Source organism: Typopeltis vanoorti, chromosome 22, assembly GCF_054136105.1.
Source record: "Typopeltis vanoorti isolate ZY-2024b chromosome 22, IOZ_Tvanoo_1.0, whole genome shotgun sequence".
Lineage (NCBI taxonomy): Eukaryota > Metazoa > Arthropoda > Arachnida > Uropygi > Thelyphonidae > Typopeltis > Typopeltis vanoorti.
The window spans coordinates 29,859,589-29,880,033 of record NC_143570.1 but is presented as its reverse complement, the minus strand read 5'-3'; the positions used below and the strand labels follow the sequence as shown (position 1 = coordinate 29,880,033).

Genomic DNA, 20,445 nt, shown 5'->3' with positions numbered 1-20,445 from the left:
GCCAAGGCCTTTGACAGGATACCACATGGTACTCTAATCAGTAAACTCGAGCAGATGGGGATGGATATAGGGTTGGTAAGATGGATAGGAGGGTGGTTGATGGAGAGATACAAGAGAGTGGTTTATGCAGGAGTGGAGTCTAAAAGACGGCTTGTGACTAGTGGTGTGCCACAGGGCTCTGTTCTTGGACCACTGCTTTTCAATTTGTTCATCAATGATATAGGAAAGGATTTGAGAGGAAGTGTTCACTTGTTTGTTGATGATGCAAAGTTGGGTAGCGCAATTGTGAGTGCACAGGATGTCAAAATTTTACAGGATGATTTGGATAGTTTGGAGGACTGGGCTAGGAAAAATGGATGTAAATTTAATTTGGCAAAGTGTAAAGTTATGCACTTTGGGGTGAAAAGAATAGCAGCAGTATATCACATCGGTGGAACCGTACTCCAGGAGATTGATGAGGCCAGGGATTTGGGAGTGTTGGCGGATAGGGAGTTGAAGTTTAGGGGGTACATTGCAAAAGTGGCTAAATCAGCTCATCAAATCACTTGGTTGCTGAAAAATACTTTAACAAGCAGAGACAAACAAGTTATTGTTCCACTATATTGAGCCTTGATAAGACCCCCATCTAGACTACTGTGCCCAGATATGGGCACCAGGGTTTCTTCTTGATGCGGAAGAGGTGGAGAGGATCCAGAGACGAGTGACCAAGATGATAGTAGGTTGTGGAATGAACCTTATGAGAACAGGTTGAAGATTTGTGGGTTGCAAAAATTGGTTGATAGGCGGAAAAGAGGTGATATGATTGAGACATTCAAATTACTGAAGAGTTTCTATAGGATTAATCCAGAAGATATTTTTGGTGGTGGGAGGACTAGGTATAAGCTGCCAGGGTCTGTTGTGGGTGCTATGACCACGAATGAGTTCAAGCCGAGGTATGATAGATACTGTGTGAATGTCGAATAGTTGTTCTTGACATGATGTTAGGGCCTTCCTCGATGAGTCTGTTGACTCCTTGGAGTTGCCCGAAATAATAATAATAATAATTTAAGTTTTGTCGATCTGGAAAAGGCCCATGACAAGGTGCCAAGAGAGAAGCTATTCAATACGCTACAGTTATATGGTGTCACTGGGGCAGTATATCAAGCAATACTTAGTCTTTATTTGAGTTGTAAGTCAGCAGTAAGAATTCAAGGAAGTACAGGAAGATGGTTTAATGTTAAATCTGGTGTGAGACAAGGATGTACATTATCCCCTCTGTTATTCATTATCTATATGGATCACATTATGAAAGAAAGTGGTATTAAACATGATATCAAAATTGGAGATGTTAATGTCAGCTCTTTGCTTTATGCAGACGATGACGTTATACTGCTAAATAAATCCACTACAAGTCTGCAAGATTCTCTGACTAAATTGAATAACTGTTGTAATAGATATGGTATGAAGGTCAGCAATAAAAAGACAAAGACAATGAAAATAGATAGAATCATTGAAAATGTCAACTGCATTGTGAGCGGAGAACCTGTGGAACAAGTAAAACATTTCAGCTACTTAGGCACGATTTTTAATGAAGATGGTAAATTAAATATGGAAATAGACAAAAGAATCAACAAAGCTGGTATGGTAGGAAGTCAATTGAATAAATTCATATGGAATAAGAGTAAAATTAGGCAGAACACTAAATTAGCTGTATACAAGACAGTGTTCAAACCAGTTTTAACTTTTGGATCTGAGAGCTGGGTCAGAAGTAAAACACTTGACCAAAGACTAGAGACCACAGATATGAGAGTCCTGAGAAAGATTAGAGGCATGAACAGATGGCATCAATGGCAATATCATATTAAGAACGAGGATATTAGGTAAGAACTTGACGTTATCAGCATTCAGGAATGCGTTAGCAAAGCTAATCTCAGGTGGAGATTAGCTTTAACACTTAAACAGAATGGGAGAGGAAAGATTAGCAAAACAAGTGTTCTCTGCCAGGTTGGCAGGAAAACGACTGAGCGGAAGACCAAGATATAGGTGGATTGATATGGTACAAAGTGCCTTAGACGATAGAAATATAAGATCTGATAATGATGGAGTCTTGACAAGTAACAGACTGATTTGGAGGAAAATTGTAGATGGGAAGTTAGTAATGATGTAAATTTTTCATGTAGTACTATCATATCCTGTACACCCCCTTGAGGGTACATGGCAGGAATTTGATGATGATGACATTTGACCTTCATGGCGTCAGAGACTCATCATGGGAGGTACTCACTATTGCATACAATGCTCATCCACAACACACTCAGGCAATGCATTCCACTCACCAACCACCCTCCATGCTAAGAACCTGCTTCTCACTCACTTGCTCACACCCTCCTTATACAGTTTCCATCAATGGCCTGTTGTTCTACTCCCCTCTCCCAGTCTATGAAAAATCTCTTCCATGTCTACCTGATAACAACCCCTGACCAGCTTATATATCTCAATTATATCCCCCCCCTTCCTCCTATTCACGAGGCTCTGCAACTTAGATTCTCTCAATCTGTCATTGTACTCCACATTCCAAAGACCACTGACTACCTTTGTGAATCTTCTCTGTACCCTTTCCAACATATCCTCATCACCATGAAAACATGGCTACCAAATTACATAGATTAATATTCTACAGGTATTTTAATATTCAAAATATTTACTGAAATTGATTAATTGTATTTTGTAGCCCTTCTGGAATATGTATTATCGTTATCAGGAAAAATCTCCTATTTCTGTTACTTCTATATGAGCTTATCTAATTCATCTTCAAATAAAAAGTTTATATGAAGATTTTTCTCACATCAATGAGAATCAAACCCACATCTTTTCATCCTAGGATACATGACTACTTTCAAGTGCAGTATGGAGGTGCTATAAAACCCTCATGTGAACCCAAAAACGTAGACATTGCAAACAGATTCTGAGATCTATCTCAGTATTACTTATTACAAATTAGGAGAGAAAAAAATATGTACTTAATATTTCTTTCTGTTAATTGTTTCCTATTTGATTGTTATGCAATTAAAAAGAGGATTTCTCGATGATGATGATGATGGCATGACTGTAATCTAGTAAGTACAATTGATGACATGATAGGCTTATTGAAAATTGTGGCTAATAATATTATTACTGCAGTCTTCCCCTCTTCTGGATTGCTACTTTCTCATAGTGGAGAGTATTGGGTGTTCCTATGATTTCTGAGGAACATCTCATATTTGATGGAGCCATCCTAGGTTTCAGGATTAGTAGGGTCCAGACTGAGTGCAATTCAAAGAAACCTTAGTGGCTGACAGACCATTGAAATATAGAATAAAATGTATTCTATATTTCAATGGTCAAAATGGCAAAAGAAGGTTCCATCCACAGTGAGATGCCAGTCATCTAAGTCTTCATGATATTGGATCTCCCATCTGTGAAATAATAAGCCTCTTATAGTGCATCAACAATGCCATATTTAAAAAGAGTCATGCTTTAGATCTTCCAGATAGGTACTACTAGTTATAAGAAAATCATATCAGATTATATGGAGAAATTCTCAATCATCAGGACTTCCTAAAAACACATATAGCCATTACAGAAAGTTGTGCGCTGACCAACTCAGCCATCTCTGAAGATAATTTTTTAAAACAGTCATACTTATTTACAATTAATTGCCAGTGACTTCATGCTAGACCTGCAATCTGTGAATATGCCTGTTTTTTTTTGTTTTTTTTTGCAGAGGTTCAACTTTTCTTAACCAGTTTTCTTGTTATTGCCACATGGTTTTTACTGCTGCTGCCTTTATCTACTCCTCTTCGCCTCCCTCCCTTACTTGATTTAGTCTCTCTGAACTTCATCAAGCAGTTATTGACTTATCTCCCCATCTGCTTGTTATTGAATTTCATATATTCAATTTATTCATTTATTCCTTATATTCTGGGAAGTTGGCAACAGACCAAAGAGCTTGTGTTACATTATATAAATAAAACTGGTGTCAAAGTTGCATTTTACACCAACTCATTAGTTCATTATCAATTATGAGAAGTCTGGCATACCACTATCAGATCGAACATCCCTTTCATCATCTCAGTTCATTCATATTGTGTCTGATCCAGCCCACAATATGATCAAGGGAAACAAGTCTACTGAAACTGCAACTCGGTCAGCTCATCCCTTAAGATAAATCATCTGTCTCTTCCCTACATCAATTACTGGTAGGTTATATCACAAAAATTAATGATCTCTCTATTCCACGAATAGAGAGATCATTACAAGCTATACCAGATTAGGTTTGAAATTAAACTGTTGCAGTTTAGCCTAATGTGATCATACAGAAGGAGTTGTTTTTGCTCAACTCTGCATAGGTCATGCTTATCTCACACACACTTCTTCCTGCTTGAGGGACGATAATATCAATATGTTTGACTATTGTTCAGCTGTTTTAACAGTTCACCATATTTCATTAATGAACTTCCCTCATTACTCAAATAAGTGCAATCATTATTTTAATGCTTTTACCAGTCTGCCTGAACTTATTTTGCACTTAACTTTATCATATCTATCAGATATAGCTGTTGTTTTTAAATTTCTACAACTTATTAATTTAAATATTCTTTAAATATTATTAATCTAAAAATATTTCAATATAATTTTATTGATATGCACTTTCATTTTTAAACCATAATGTAAAATGATGGTACAACATGACAGAATTTCATGCTGGCTGGTGTGCTACCTGGTTAAACAAGGTGCCCATTGTTTTTGTCAGGGAACCAGGGTGAACAGCGAAAAGTCAGCTACTGGGTACAAATCCCAGAACACTTCCAACTCAACATCAATAGATTTTAAGATTGATACTATCAACATAAGAAGCATCAATAGACAAGAAATGGAACTAGCAGAAGAATTGGATAAGTACCAGATAGATATAATAGGTGTGACTGAAACAAAGAAGACAAAAACAGGTGAGATCTTTCTAAGTGACAAATACAAAATGATATATTCAGGCAATAACAATCAGGAAAAAGCAGGAGTAGCTATAGTATTCAACACTAAATATGAGGATAATCTTCTTGAATAGCAGGCAATATCAAGTAGAGTGATGTGGACAAATAACAAAATGGGGAATTTAACAATAATACATATTTGTACTTCCCACAGAATTTTCTACCAAAGAAGAAATGGAGGAATTTTTGAGGCATAAGAGAAGGCATCTGGCTTGATGAAAAAGAAAAGTTTGTGCTTGTTCGAGATCTAAACAGCAAAGTAGGAAATGTTTGGGGAAAATTTTGAGAAAAGTGCAGAACTAATAGCAATGGTAAATATCTGCTGGATTTCAGTTTAGGGTATGGATTAGTTATTATTAACACCATGTTGCAACATAAAAATGTGCCCAAATTCACATGGAGAGAAGATTCAAGAAATAAGAAAAGTCTAGTGATGTTTTCCCACTGTTCAGGACACGAGTATACAGAGGATTTGAAATAGGAAGTGAAAAGTATTTAGTTTGAATGCGGTAAAATTGAATTTCACGTTGAAAAGAAAAGTGGGTAAGAAAGTTTTAAAATGAAACAAGATTGAGCAGCTTTCAGAGATGAACTGTACACTGAAATACATAAACATCATTGAAGTAAAAATGTAAGAGTTTGAAAACAAAATCCAAACCTTGGAGATTCAATGGCAAAATCTGAAGAAAATATTGATTGATTCAGCCAGAGAGGCATGTTAGGAGGTTGTCTGTAAGGATAGAAAAATCAGAACTCCATGGTGGATTCAGGAAGTTAAAGCAGCAGTGAAGGAAAAGAAGAAAGTTACAAAAGTATCAAAAATTACTGGCAAGTAAGTTAGCTTGTACTCCTAGAGAATACTGAGAAAAAAATGCAAGTGAAGAAGCACTGTGTAAAACTAGCTAAACAAAAGACATGGTAAGACCATAGAAAATAAATATCAGAAAAATTGCAAAATATTGTGGAGGCTATTGAAGAAAGCTTAAAAATGAAGGAAAAAAGTACTGTAAAAGGAATCAGAGAAGATGACAGAGGTGAAATAAAAATTGAAGATAAATATATTCTAGATGTCTGAAGTAATTACTTTGAATGATTGCTAAATAAAACAAGTAGTGTAGACACAATGGTAGAAAACTCCCAACAGGAATGCATCCAGGAATACATATCCATACTTGAAGTAGAAAAAAAGTTATTATAAACATGAAATGTGGAAAGGCAGCTGGAGTAGATGAAATTCAAACAGAAATGCTCAAATATGGAGTTGTTAAAGTTTTACAGTGGTCGCATTGCATAATTCAGAAGGCATGGTTAGAGGATCAAATTCCTGATGATGGGAGCAGAGTTCTCATCGTACCAATTTATAAAAAGGAAAATAAAACCGAATGTGAGAATTACACAGAGTGTTTCTGGTAAGATTTATGCAAATAAACTTGAGAAACATCTAAGAAAAATTGTGGAATGAAGCTTGATAAAGAACAAACTGGATTTAGGCCAAATTGGGGTTGTCAGGATCACTTCAAGAGAAATAGTTGAGAACTCTTGGGAATATTACAATTTGTATTTAAGTTTTGTTGATCTGGAAAAGGTATAGGACAAGGTGCCAAGGTCTTTTCAAAACACTACATTTATATTGTGTAAATGGGACATTATATCAGGCAGTACATAGTCTCTACTTAAGCTGTAAGTCTGCAGTTAAAATTGAATGAGGTACATTAAGATGGTTTGATGTAAAATCAGATGTGTGACAAGGGTGCATATTATCTCCACTGTTATTCATTATCTATATTGATCATATTATGAAGTAAAGTGGTATTAAATCTGATATCAAATTAGTGATGTTAATCTAAGCTCTTTACTTTATGCAGATAATAAATCCAGTACACGTTTGCAAGATTGCCCAACTCAATTTAATAACTGTTGAATAAATTTCATATGGAAATCAGCAATAAAAAGACAAAGACATTGAAAATAGGCAGAAAAATTGAAAACATCAACTGTATCCTGAATGGTGAACTGATAGAACAAGTAAAACATTTCAGCTATTTATGCACAATTTTTAGTGAAGATGGTAAATTAAATATGGAAATAGACAACAGAATCAACAAAGCTGGTATGGTAGGGATTCAGCTGAATAAATTTATATTGAATAAGAAAGAAATAGTCAAAACGAAATTAGCTGTATACAAGAGAGTGTTCAAACCAATTTTAACTTACAGATCTGAGAGCTAGGTTAGGAAAAAAACATTTGATCAAAGACTGGAGATTTCTGATATGAGAGTTCTGAGAAAGATTAGTGGGGTGAAGAGATGGCAACAATGGCAGTATCACATTAAAAATGAGGATATTTGGAAAGAACTTGACATTGTTAGCATTCAGGAATGTTAGTAGAGCTAATGTCAAGTAGTATGGTAACTTAAACAGAATGGGAAAGGAAAGACTAGCTAAACAGTGTTCGTTGCCAGGTTGGTAGGGAAAGAATCCAGAGAAAGACCAAGATGTGGATAGATTAATACATTATAAAATGCCTTAAAAGACAGAAATATACAATCTGATAATATTGGAATCTTGACAGATAACAGATTATTTTTGAGGAAAATTGTTGATTGGAAGTCAGTAATGGTGTAAGTTTTTCATGTAGTAATATCATAATTATCCTATACACCCCTCTCCCTGAGGGTACATATCAGGAATTTGATGATGATGGCTTAAATTTTTAAATGCAAAATTTTTTTGTATATTTCATTTACACTGTATTCAATGTTTATTCTCTTAAACATGGGCTTATCACATTGTAGCCATAGTTGATGATGCACCAAAAAAAAAATAATAACTATCAAAGATGAAGAGAAGATGCAGATGTCCAAGTATTATTATTATTAACTGACCTCCATTGCATCACAGAGTCAATGTGGGAAGTACATAGAAGTACATACTATTGCATAGTACTCATCCAACCATGCCTTAAACTGATTCATGTGTCCACATTCACAACTCACTCAGGCAATGCATTCCACTCTCCATGCAAAGAACCTACTCCTCACTCTCTGCTCACACCCTCCTTATACAGTTTCCAGCGATGGCCTCTTGTTCTACCACCCTCTCCCATTCTATGAAAAATCTCTTCCATGTCACCCATAAGAACCCCTGACTAGCTTATATGTCTCAATCATATCCCCTCCCCTTTCTTCCTATTCATGAGGCTTTGCAGCTTACATTCTCTCAATATTTCAAAGACTACTAGCCACTTTTGTGAATCTTCTCTGGACCCTTTCCAGCATATCCTTGTCACCATGAAAACTCAGCAACCAAATCTGTGCACAATAATCCATATGAGGCCTGATCAAGGCCATATACATTGGTGCATAACCTCTTTAGTTTTGCATGTCAGGGTCCTCTGCATCATTGCCACAATAGTTACATGACTACCATCTGATGGCAATGATGCAGAGGACCCATCCCAATATCATTAACATATACAAATTGAACAACAATTGCTCCAAAACTGATCTCTTCGGTTCACCACTAGTGACCTTTCTCTTTTGGGATACTGCACCCCCATATACATAAAATTATTGGAGAAAAATCTGAAGAAAATAGTAATTCCAAAAGGGAGAGTCTCCCCCCATAATTAAACTTCCTTTTCTATAGTGATATGCACATTTCATTTATTCACTTATGTTTCATTTATATATTTCTCTATAAAAAAAATAAATAACTGTCTTCCTTTAATAGATACAATAGTTACATGACTACCAGATGATTCATTAACATTGAAATTTGTTCTAATGATGCTCCATTTCCCTTTTCACAGAACAGTCATCTTCAAGATACTTTTTTAACAAATGACTAGAACCCAAATGAACTAGACATAATACTGCATCCTTCCCACACCTGACACAAGATCAAAGTAAAAACTATTTTCCTCAATATCCATGATACATCTCTGGTAGGCATGTAACTATTATATCTATTAAAACAGTTATTTCTTTTTATATAGTGAAATATAGCAGATGAGGAAGCTGTATTAAATTCTATACCTAAGGTAAGAGTGTTAATCAGGTAGGAGTTAGATGGATAAATAATATCATTAAGCATGAGATCAGGCAATTTGGGATTTAGCTGACCAAATTGTATTCTTATTGGCTTAAACCAAAATTTCAAATGATGGTACAACATGACAGAATTTCATGCCAGCTGGGGCGTTGCCCGGTTAAAGAAGGCCAACATTGATTTTGCCAGGGCAAACAGCGAAAAGTTAGCTACCGGAACAAATCCTAGAACTTATCGCAACTCAACATCACCAGCGTTCAAGATCGGTACCATCAACATAAGAAGCCTGAATAGCAAAGAAATGGAGCTAACTGAGGAATTGGATAAGTACCAGATCAACATAATAGGGGTGACTGAAACAAAAAGGACAAAAACTGGAGATCTTTCTGAGCACTGAATACAAAATGTTATATACAGGCAATGACATTCAAGGAAAAGAAGGAGTAGCCATAGTATTCAACACTAAATATGAGGCTAATCTTGAATGTCAGGCAGTCTCAAGTAGAGTGATGTGGGCAAATATGAGAATTGGGAACTGGACAATGAGACTTATTTGTGCCTATGGTCCCACAGAAGGTTCTACTAAGGTAGAAGTGGAGGAATTTTTGAGGCTTTAGAGAAAGCAACTGACACAATGAAAAAGGAAAAGTTGGTCCTTGTTGGGGATCCAAATAGCAGAGTAGGAAATGATTGTGAGACATACAAAAATATTTGGGGAAAATTTGGAAAAAAGAGCAAAGCTAATAATAATGGCAAATACCGTTGGATTTCTGTTTCAGGACATGGACTGGTTATTACTAACACAATGTTCCAACATAAAAATGTGCACAAATTCACATGGAGAGAAGAGGCAAGGAATAAAAAAAGTCTCATTGACTATGTTGTTGTTGAAGGTGATGTTTTCCCACTGGTGCAGGACTCCAGTGTACAGAGGATTCAAAATTGGAAGTGATCACCATTTAGTCTTAAGCAGAATAAAATTGTATTTCATATTGAAAAGAAGAACATGTAAGAAATTTTAAAGAATATAAAAGTTGAGCAGCTCTAAGATGTGAACTGTAGACTAAAATGCACAAATATTATTCAAGAAAAAATGAAAGAGTTTGAGAGCAGGAACCAAACCTTGGAGATTCAGTGGCAAGCCCTAAAGAAAACACTGATCGATTCAGCCAGAGATGCATGTGGTGAGGTTGTGTGCAAGGATAGAAAAATCAGAATTCCATGGTGTGGCACAGGAAGTTAAAGAGGCAGTGAAGGAAAAGAAGAAAGCATATCAAAAGTTCCTGGCAAATAAGTCAGCTTTTGCTCTTAGAGAATACAGAGACAAATGTAAGTAAGCTAAACACTGTAAAACTGGCTAAATGAAAGTCATGGGAGGATTGGCTAGAAAATAAATATCAAGAGGGTGGCAAAGTATTCTGGAGGTTGTTGAAGAAGCTGAGAAGTGGAGGAAAGAGTGCTGTAAAAGGAATTAGAGATGATAAAGGTGACACGAAAACAGGAGAAAAAGATATCCTTGAAATATGGGGTAATTAAAAACTGCTAAATGAAACAAGCATTCATGACAGCACAGTGGTAAAAAAACACTGACCAGGCATGCAGTCAGGAATACATATCCATACTTGAAGTAGAAAAAGCCATCAAAAGTCTGAAATGTGGAAAGGCTGTAGGAATAGATTATATTCGACTAGAAATGCTCAAGTATGGAGGTTTAAAAGTCATACAGTGGCTGCACTGCATAGTTCAGAAGGCCTGGACAGAGGGACGAATTCCTGATGATTGGTGTAGAGATCTCATAGTACCCATATATAAAAAGGGAAATAAAATTGAATGTGAGAATTAGAGGCATTTCATTACTGAGTGTTCCTGGTAAGATATATGCAAGTATACTTGAGAAACGGTTGAGAAGGATTGTGAAATAGAAGCTTGGTGAAGAACAAGCTGGATTCAGGCCATAAAGATTTTCACTTTTTGACAGATAGTTGAGAAATAAGTTTTGTAGAACTGGAAAAGGCATATGATAAGGTGCCAAGAGAGAAGCTATTTCAAATGCTACAGTTATATGGTGTTAATAGGGCATACTATCAAGCAATACTTAGTCTTCATTTGCGTATAAGATGGTTTAATGTTAAATATGGTGTGTGACAAGGTGTACATTATCCCCTCTCTTATTCATTTTCTATATGGATCACATTATGAAGGAAAGTGGTATTAAACATGATATCAAAATTGGAGGTGTTAATCTTAGCTCTTTGCTTTATGTGGATGATATAATACTTCTAAATAAATCCACTATAAGTCTGCAAGATTCCCTGACTAAATTGAATGTTGTAATAGATGTGTAGGTCAGCATTAAAAAGACAAAGACAATAGTCAGAAACATTGAAAATATCAGCTGCATTGTGAATGGAGAACTTATAGAACAAGTAAAACATTTCAGCTACTTAGGTACAATTTTTAGTGTAGATGGTAAATTAAATATTTAAATAGATGACAGAATCAACAAAGCTGGTAATGTAGGAAGTCAAATGAATAAATTTATATGGAATAAGAAAGAAATTAGCCAAAACACTAAATTAGCTGTATACAAGACGGTGTTTAAACAATTTTAACTTATGGATCCAAGAGCTAAGTTAGAAGTAAAATACTTGACCAAAGACTAGAGACTGCAGATATGCAAGTCCTGAGAAAGATTAGGGGCATGAACAGATGGCATCAATGGCAATATCAAAACTTGTTATTGTCAGCATCCAGGAATGCATTAGCAGAGCTAATATCAGGTGGTATGGTCACTTAAGCAGAATGGGAAAGGAAAGATTAGCAAAACAAGTGTTCTCTTCCGGGTTGGCAGGAAAAAGACCCAGAGGAAGACCAAGATATAGGTGGATTGATACAGTTAAAAGTGCCTTAGAAGACAGAAATATAAGACATGATAATATTGAAGTCTTTACATTTAACAGACTGATTTGGAGGAAAATTGTAGATAGGAAGTTAGTAATGATGTAAATTTTTCATGTAGTACTATCATACCCTCTACCACCCCTTGAGGGTATATATTAGGAATTTGATGATGCATGAGATCAGGAAAACAAAATGCTATGGAAGGCATATAACGATAAGGGTGACAAGTATGCTAAGGAAGGCAAAATCTAGGGAAATCACAGAGTTCTTTCACTATGTGACAAATAAGAGGAAGAATGACTATGGGAGATTAACCTTAAGGAGTGATGATGGTCATGAGGTGACAGAAGTGGATAAATAGTTCAGTTACTTACTGACCACTTTGCAAGGGTATATCATCCTAGTGAGGTTACCGCTTTAACCTATGTGACAGACACTGATGTGGGAACAAAAATGGATGAATTGAAGGTTCTCAGGATATTACAGAATCTCAATGTAAATACAGCTGTTGGATTAGGTGGGATATCAGCTTGTGTTCTGAGGGAATATGCAAGATTACTACTGGTAATGCCTCTGACTAGGTTTTTAATTTAAGTCTCGGCTCTGAGAGAGTTCTAAGGGATAGAGGGTAAAATAATTCCCTTGCATAAGAAAGGTTCTGAGACTGCAGTTGCAAATTATAGCCAATCAATATCTCAGGGATGATTTAAGTACTAGAAAAATTGGTCAAAAAGAGAATTCAGGAATGGGTGGATAGGAATATGATACTTTATGAGGGACAACATTGCTTTATGAAGGGTTGGTCATGCCTTAGTAATTTACTAACTTTTTATAATAGAATGACAGCTGAGTTGGATAGAGGAAATGGCTACATGATGATTCTACTGGATTTTGCAAAGGCCTTTGACTGAATACCACATCGATACTGTTACACAAATTAGAACAAAAGGGGATGCGAATCTACATTCCACTGGTTATGTGGATAAGAGAGTGGCTTCTGGACGGATCTCAAAATCTGGTATATAGAGAGGAACAGAGTCCAGGCAAAAGCTGGTGACTAGTGGTGTCCACAAGGTTCAGTACTAGTACAACTACTGTTTAATTTGTACATAAATGATATAGGAAATAACATGAAAGGAAATATTCAGTTATTTGCTTATGATGCAAAATTAGGTTGCGTAATAGCAAATCAAGGCAATGTAGATAGCTTGCAGGATGATTTAAATAGGCTGTCAGTATGGATTAAAGATAATGGGTGTCAGTTTAATGTGAAGGAACGTCAAGTTATGCATTTTGAGATAAATAGATTACATGCTATGTACCATGCTGATGGAGCTATACTCCAGGAAATTGATGAAGCTAGGGATTTAGAGGACTTGCTAAAGTTTCTAAGGTAGCTCATAAAATTACTTGCCTATTGAAGAATACCCTAACAAGTACAGTTGAAGTTGTTATTTCTCTTCATAAGTCTTTGATATGTTCAAATCTGAATTACTGTACTCAAGTCTGGTCTCCGAGGTTTCCTGTGGATGAAGAAATTGTGGAAAGGATTCAGAGGCAAATTACCAAGATGGTGAGTGGTATGTGGACTGCAGCAGAAGTTGGTTGATAGGCGAATAAGAGTGGATATACTAAATTCGTTTGTTTAAGTTAATTAAAGAGTTTTATGGGATTGATGTGGGGGGGGGGCGATGTTTTAGCACTTGGCTAGAGAGAGCAGAACAAGAGGTCAACCTTAGAAGTTGAGTAAAATTGTGGTTAGTAGGGGGAAGATAACTAGATTTTTCACTTGGAGAGTTGTGAATGAATGGAACAAGTTGCCATAGTCAGTCGTTGGCACTTTTTATGTGAATGGGTTCAAGGAGAGATATGATATATTGTGTGGATAGTTTAGGTCTCTCATGATGAGTCTTCCCGCTCTCTGGAGATCCCCATACAATAATAATAATAATTAATATTATCTGAGACCCTCAAGGAAATCAAATACTCATTGAGGGAGACATATATCACCTACACCAGCTGTCATAACTTTCTCTGAAACTCATTCACTCTGGTTGCATCACTACTTCAAACAGGCAAACTGTTCCATTCACTCACTGTGAGAGAAAAAAAATCTAGCTTTCACCCCTTTCTTTACCAGTGTCTGCAGTCCACACACACACACACACACGCACACACACACATTCTCTCACAATCTGTCCTCATAATCTACATTCCATAATCCCACTATCATCTTTGTTATTCATCTGTGCATCCTTTCTCCAGCTTTTTTTTTATTCCCTATGAGTCCAGGAGACTAAATTTGAACACATTAGCACCCAGATGCAGCTGTATCAAGGCCTTATAAAGAGGCAACTCTGTCTCATCACTTCCTTATCCTTACATGTCATCAGTGTTCATTTCAACATCACAAATACAAGCTCTTAGTTATATGTGCAGTTTTTGTTATGTGACCCTTGAACTTCAAAATCTCTAACCTAATCATTTACTCCAAACATAATCCCACCAATAGAATATGCTATTGGATATTGCATCGTGCAGTGCATATCTTTACACTTACTAACATTGAATTGATAGTCATTATCATTTATCCACACAGTTCCAGCCTGTTCAAAGCATTTTATGAGTGGTATATATCAGTAACATCTCTGATTCCTTTCCTAGCTTTGCATCATCAGCTAACAATTGTACTCCAGGCACTGGAGTACACCACTGGTCATCTTGAATCAGGCAGATTCTCCCCCCCCCCTCCTTCTCCCTCTATACTACATTCTGTTACCTATCCTTCAGCCACCCACTTCTCCAAGTTTATATTCTAATCTCATATTCTCCAGTTTATGCAATAACCTTTCATGTGATATCCTATGAAATGCATAGTAAAGTCCAACAGCATCATAATGTATCCTTTCCCTTTTTCCAACTCAGCCATAACTTCTTCTGGTTCCCATCTGCCGTATGGCCGTGGGAGGGTAGCTATATGCTACCATTCTAGTGAGAGATGATTATGAGCAAGATGGTTTCCCATTGCCTTCCTTGCCATAAGTATTTATGACTGTAACCTGTATGTTCACGGGGCCGGTTTGCCTGCTTACGGGATGAAAAACCCCAGATAAACTGGCGGAAAAAACCCTGCTGCCCACGCCCAAGACCGGCTAACTTGGCTATGGCTGAGGAAGATCCTTAAGCTCCTCACGTCGTGGACGGGAATCGAACCTAGGACACTCCTTCCCCAGACATATGGTTGCGAAGCGCAAAGCCACTAGGCTAACCGCACGGACTCAGCCATAACATTATTATAAAATATGAGAAAATTGATAAAACACTACCTCTCTTTAGTAAACCTATAATTCTCTTTACAAAGTGTAGCTCATCTGCCAATCCATTTCTGTATGAGAGTTCTTCCAACTTCTCTAAAATCTTCACCACCACTACTTCAGAGATATGGATGGGTTACTAGTTAGACATATTGGTTTTTGTGCCACCTAGCACAACCGAACTGTCGTACATTCTTCTCATTCCTGTGGCATCTTTCCTGAGCTGAGACTCAAGTTATATGAAAGCTCTAGCCAGTTTGACTGAACTTCCTTTAGTGTATGTGCCAATATCCTATCTGTCCCTATTGCAGAATTCTTACCCAGGTTATACAACTTCTCTTGAATCTCTCCTCCTCCTCCTCATGCAACTCTATCTTTTCATCCAGTATACTGGTGTTCCTATGCACCATGTTGCATACACCAGGTTGATAGATTTTTAGTAAAGTGAGCACTCATTATTTGAACAATCACATTTACTTTTGTTCTGCATTTAGTATTATTATTCCATATTCATTCTTTCTTTAGCTTGCAGCATAACGATAAAATTCTTTTGGATTGCCTTTAGCCTGCACAGCCAATTTCTTTTCATATGTCAGCTTGGTTTTCTGTACAATACTCATAACTTTTCTGGCCTATACTTTATTATTTCATAATTCCTCTTGTTCTTATACTCACAATATTGATTCTCTCATCTTCTTATAAATAAGGTTGCACATCCATTTCACACCCATCCTATTTGGTCTTTGAACTCTAGGGACTCATTTAGATACTGCTTCATTTAATCACCTTTTCAAAGCTTCCCATGTATTGCTGATATCCTTCCCATTCCTTAGCTGATACCATCAAACCAAATATCTTGTTCTCCTGAGTTTGTCTTAATTTCCAGTTTTATAGCTCTGCATATAACCTGTCCTAATTGGAACATCGATATAGTTAGCTACTTCCCTGGATAGTATGAACACTGTCACTGGTGGCAGAACAGTCATATTATTAACTGAGATCCCTTCTGATGCTGTGATCAACTCTCTTTGACATGCTGCTTGAGAAGTCTTGCAACAGCTCAATAAATTCTCCTTCATTCTTATCAGATGACTGCTACCCAATCAGTATTCAGATAATTTAAGTCATCTGTAATGATTACTCATTTAGTACTTATCAGAGTTGTTTGTCAATGTATTTCATTGCCCCCAGCAACTGAAAAGCCAGGTCTATAGCAACACTCACCATATATTTCATACCATTAGTCTCAATTTCATACCATAAACTTAGTCACTGCTATATATGAATTATGATTGTTTTCATGAATCTTTCTACTCTAACTGGACACATGTCATGAGTAGTACCAGATGCAGTTGTAATTTTCTCCTGATTTCTTCTGTCTTTTCTAAAAATACTGTATCCCTCACACTTGATTCCAGTTACTATATCTGACACTGAGAGCCAGATTTGACTAATGCCAAATAATCTTTGGCCAAAACATATTCACCATGGCAGTGAACTCAACCCCTTTCTTTCTTGTGTTCCTAGTATTTGTGTATAGATATAAAGTTACTTCCTCTTTTTTTTTTTTTTTCATATACTTACATTTGCAGTCTGCTTGGCCCAGTTGAACAACTTTCTTTTTTGCATCCCCAGACATACTCACGAAGTCTGAACTCAAAGTGTACATTTCTGCCCAATCACCAGATTCATAACCATGCTCAGAGACAGCCATATTTGCATATCATAGCTGATCTTACACACACACACATTCTCATCATTCCTCCTATGATGAACTGGCTTCCCTGACTCTGTATCCAGACTCCAGGTGCCAAATCCATTAAGTGTAAGCCATCCCTCTTCTACTTTTCCTCCTCCTATGATAAGGAGGAGGAAAAGTAGAAGAATGAAAATTGTTAGCTTAGCTAACAATTTTCATTCTCTCACTTCTGCCAGCAGTTTTTTCATATCCTCTCTGATATGATATTTATCACTACTTAAATCATTAGTTTCAACAAGCACTACCATCTCTTTTACTTTTCTTTTCTGTTTCTCTATTACATGTGTCATGCCTTTAATTTTCACTTCTAAGAAGCTCAGAGTAATAGTAACTCTGTCGGCAAGCACAAATTTCATGAACATATCACTGTACTATATTACTTCTTTTTTCTTGCATTCTAATTGATTTACTTTCTTGTTATTATTTATTTCCTTCTGCTTTTTGTTCTGATAATTTTTCTTATCTTGTCTTAGTTTCTGTAATCATTTTTTGGCTTTTTAAATTCTCTGGTTGATTGTCTTATCATTTATTTTAATCTGGATATGTCACATGTCATTATCCTCACTTACATCCTCAACATCGGTACTGCAACACTCAGCACGACAAAGATTCTGTCAGGTTTTTGGTGCCATTTTTAAGACTATCTAACATTAACGATATATCTACAATCATATTACTAAATACAATAAATCCACTAAAATCTACACTAATTAATCTAAGAAAACTTGATAAATCAGAAAAAATCACCAATCTTACAGGAGCTTTGTGATTACATGTTCACTGTTTTCTAGGAATTACTAGGTAAGTCGTTATTTCAATATTTAAATAGGCTTTTATTTTATTATAATATATAACTTGTCTGTAATTTTACATTTTTAGTTTCATAAAGTTAGAACAATTTAAAGAATTATAAAATCTGTTAACTTGTTTTTTATGTTAGGTCCCCAGTGAAGAAAGGCTTACATTTGTACCTGGACAACCTCTTCTAACAATGGCTACTATTAATTCTTTAATTCAGCTACAGCCATTCTTCAACACACTAGCTGATATGAACTTCAGCCAGCAACTCCATAGAAGTAAAAATAAAATATCAAAAGCATCACAACCAAATAATCATAAATGTCATGTTGTAAGTTTATCAAAATCGCAGTCTGCCCCAGAGCTGTTCAATTTAGAATCAACAGTGTGTAATATAGACAGTAGCAGATTAAAAACTTCACTACAAAAAATTGAAAAGATACTGGAATCTGATTTTCTAGAACTGCGGCCTTGTACATAGTAATGCTTTGAGGGATGGGGTATAAAATATTTTATATAGAATGATAATTCTATTTCCCTGTGGAACTAAGAAAATATTATTAAAAGAGTTTATTTTGTAAATAAAGCTAATTGGTACTAGGGATAAAGACTTCACAGTACAGATAAGGGTTTATTATTGTTGCATTTTTTAACTAAATATTTAAAATATCTTGATTCCATCCATGTAAATATGTACACTATGGTTGCCCCCCCCTTACTTATCTGTTTTGTAGTATATGTAAAAGATCATCCAAGCGAATATATTAAATGAACAGAAGTTTGAATTGTGAAATTATTCAGATTAGTAAAAAATATTGTCTTGCTTGTTTACTGTGTACTTTTTTTTTGTATAGCCATTTATATTTTAAATGTCTGTGATGATAAGATGGGGAATAAGTAATGTATATTTTTATCTGTGTATATACATCACACTCTTAATTTAACTTCTTAGGCCATGTATTTTTAATTTTTGTTAATTTGTGAATTCAGAATCATAAATTCATAATAAAAGTAATTCAGAAAAGCAAATTCAAAGCACTCCATTTATTAATAGCAGCAGTTGCAAAAAAAAAAGTTTGTGTGTGTGTGCGTATACTGTGTGTATGTACACACACACACACACACACACACACACACACACACACACACACATACATAAATTGCAGTCATGCCCTTGAATATCTTATTTATAATGTTAGATTATACAACACATCAATTTTATAAAGAAGGTTACAATAACATGTTTGTTTGAAAAGACTTTTAATGGGATTATATTGATCAAGTGCATATAATAAACAACTATATTATACCAACTAGTTTTTTAGTGCTTTACATCAGTTATGTACCCTGAAGATGCCAACAGCCTTAGTTGGTGAAACTAGTTGGTATAACATAGTTGTTTATTATATGCACTTGATCAATATAATCCCATTAAAAGTCTTTCCAGAGCTTTTTGGTCAAGAAAATTAAACGTTTTTTTAACATGAACATGTTTGTTTGTTTTTTTTTTCAGAGAAAAACAAAGTTATTAATGATATTTTATTTCAGTAAACAAAACATATTTCAAAGACTAAGCAATTAATATATTCTGATATTGTATATGGCATTAATAATGTGAAAAATTGCTGTTCAGAAGATATCAGGAGGTTTGCAATGGCTTAAACAAGTCAGACACATAGCTAAAATTTGGAAGGATGGATCCATCTCCACAGGAACAAAGCCAAGGGTTCTGGATGCAGCTATTTTTTCAATAGCAACTCATGGATGTGAAACTTGGAACCTAAAGAAGTTGCGTGTGTGTAATTACTGGAGACTAGTCATTGCAGATGCGCAACACACACAGCATACAACAGGACCACCTGGCAAGAACTGGTGTAGCACATCGCTGAGGAGCAGTGACCATATAGCATCTGATGTATAGTCACTACGTGGAAGAGTCTAAAAGGGGGAGGGATGCCAAAGACATTCTTCTGGAGATAGCCAAGTGGACTACATGATTACAGTCTAGAGCTAAATGTCAGAAGAATGCTGTTAGAACTGTATGTCCTGGCCACCATTTGGAGTATGCTAAACTTCTGTGAAGTATGGTCACTTAACAGCAACTAGATCTTCCATCTACACCTTCACATAGGCAGGCCCATTAGTAACCCTAGATATATATCTCCCAGCCAACAAGTATTAGAATATTAAACCAAAGGAAACTCTAAGAGCTGTCGGTGTCACATCTCGACTTCTTCAGGTTATAACACCCATAACCCTCAGATTAAATGCCAAATTTCTGCAGTACTAGGTATCACAAAGTGGTAGATGTGTTTCACTGTCCAATGTAATACCACCAGTTTGCTTATTGGAAGCTTGAAGTAGCCAAAAACCATGTTTGAATTCCAGTGCAAAGTTCTTTTTTCTCCTCCCATTTCTTCCAGCTTACAATGTGAGGGATTTTTTCAGAATTAAGTCAAACATCATAGAGAGACCCAACATTTCTTCTTTTTGAGGACACATTAAAAATGGTTATTCTGCAGACCAGATGCTAGATAGTATAAACCTAACTTAATCTTATGGTAATGCATTTGGAGGCTTCTAAATTAGCATGTGATTAATCTTCATGCAACTA

At 35.9% G+C, this 20,445-nt stretch overlaps 1 protein-coding gene across 3 annotated transcripts in view; it reads left to right on the top strand.

Annotated features, from left to right (window-relative positions):
* LOC150094270 (protein DOP1A) overlaps positions 1 to 18,860 on the top strand; it is a 613,349-nt gene extending 594,489 nt beyond the window's left edge. For all 3 annotated transcript variants that reach the window (XM_090412136.1, XM_090412135.1, XM_090412138.1), the window contains one exon: positions 17,974 to 18,860. In XM_090412136.1, the coding sequence (XP_090268262.1) occupies positions 17,974 to 18,312 (339 nt within the window). In that variant the 3' untranslated portion in view covers positions 18,313 to 18,860. The remainder of the gene's footprint in view (positions 1 to 17,973) is intronic.
* Positions 18,861 to 20,445: the final 1,585 nt, after the last annotated feature.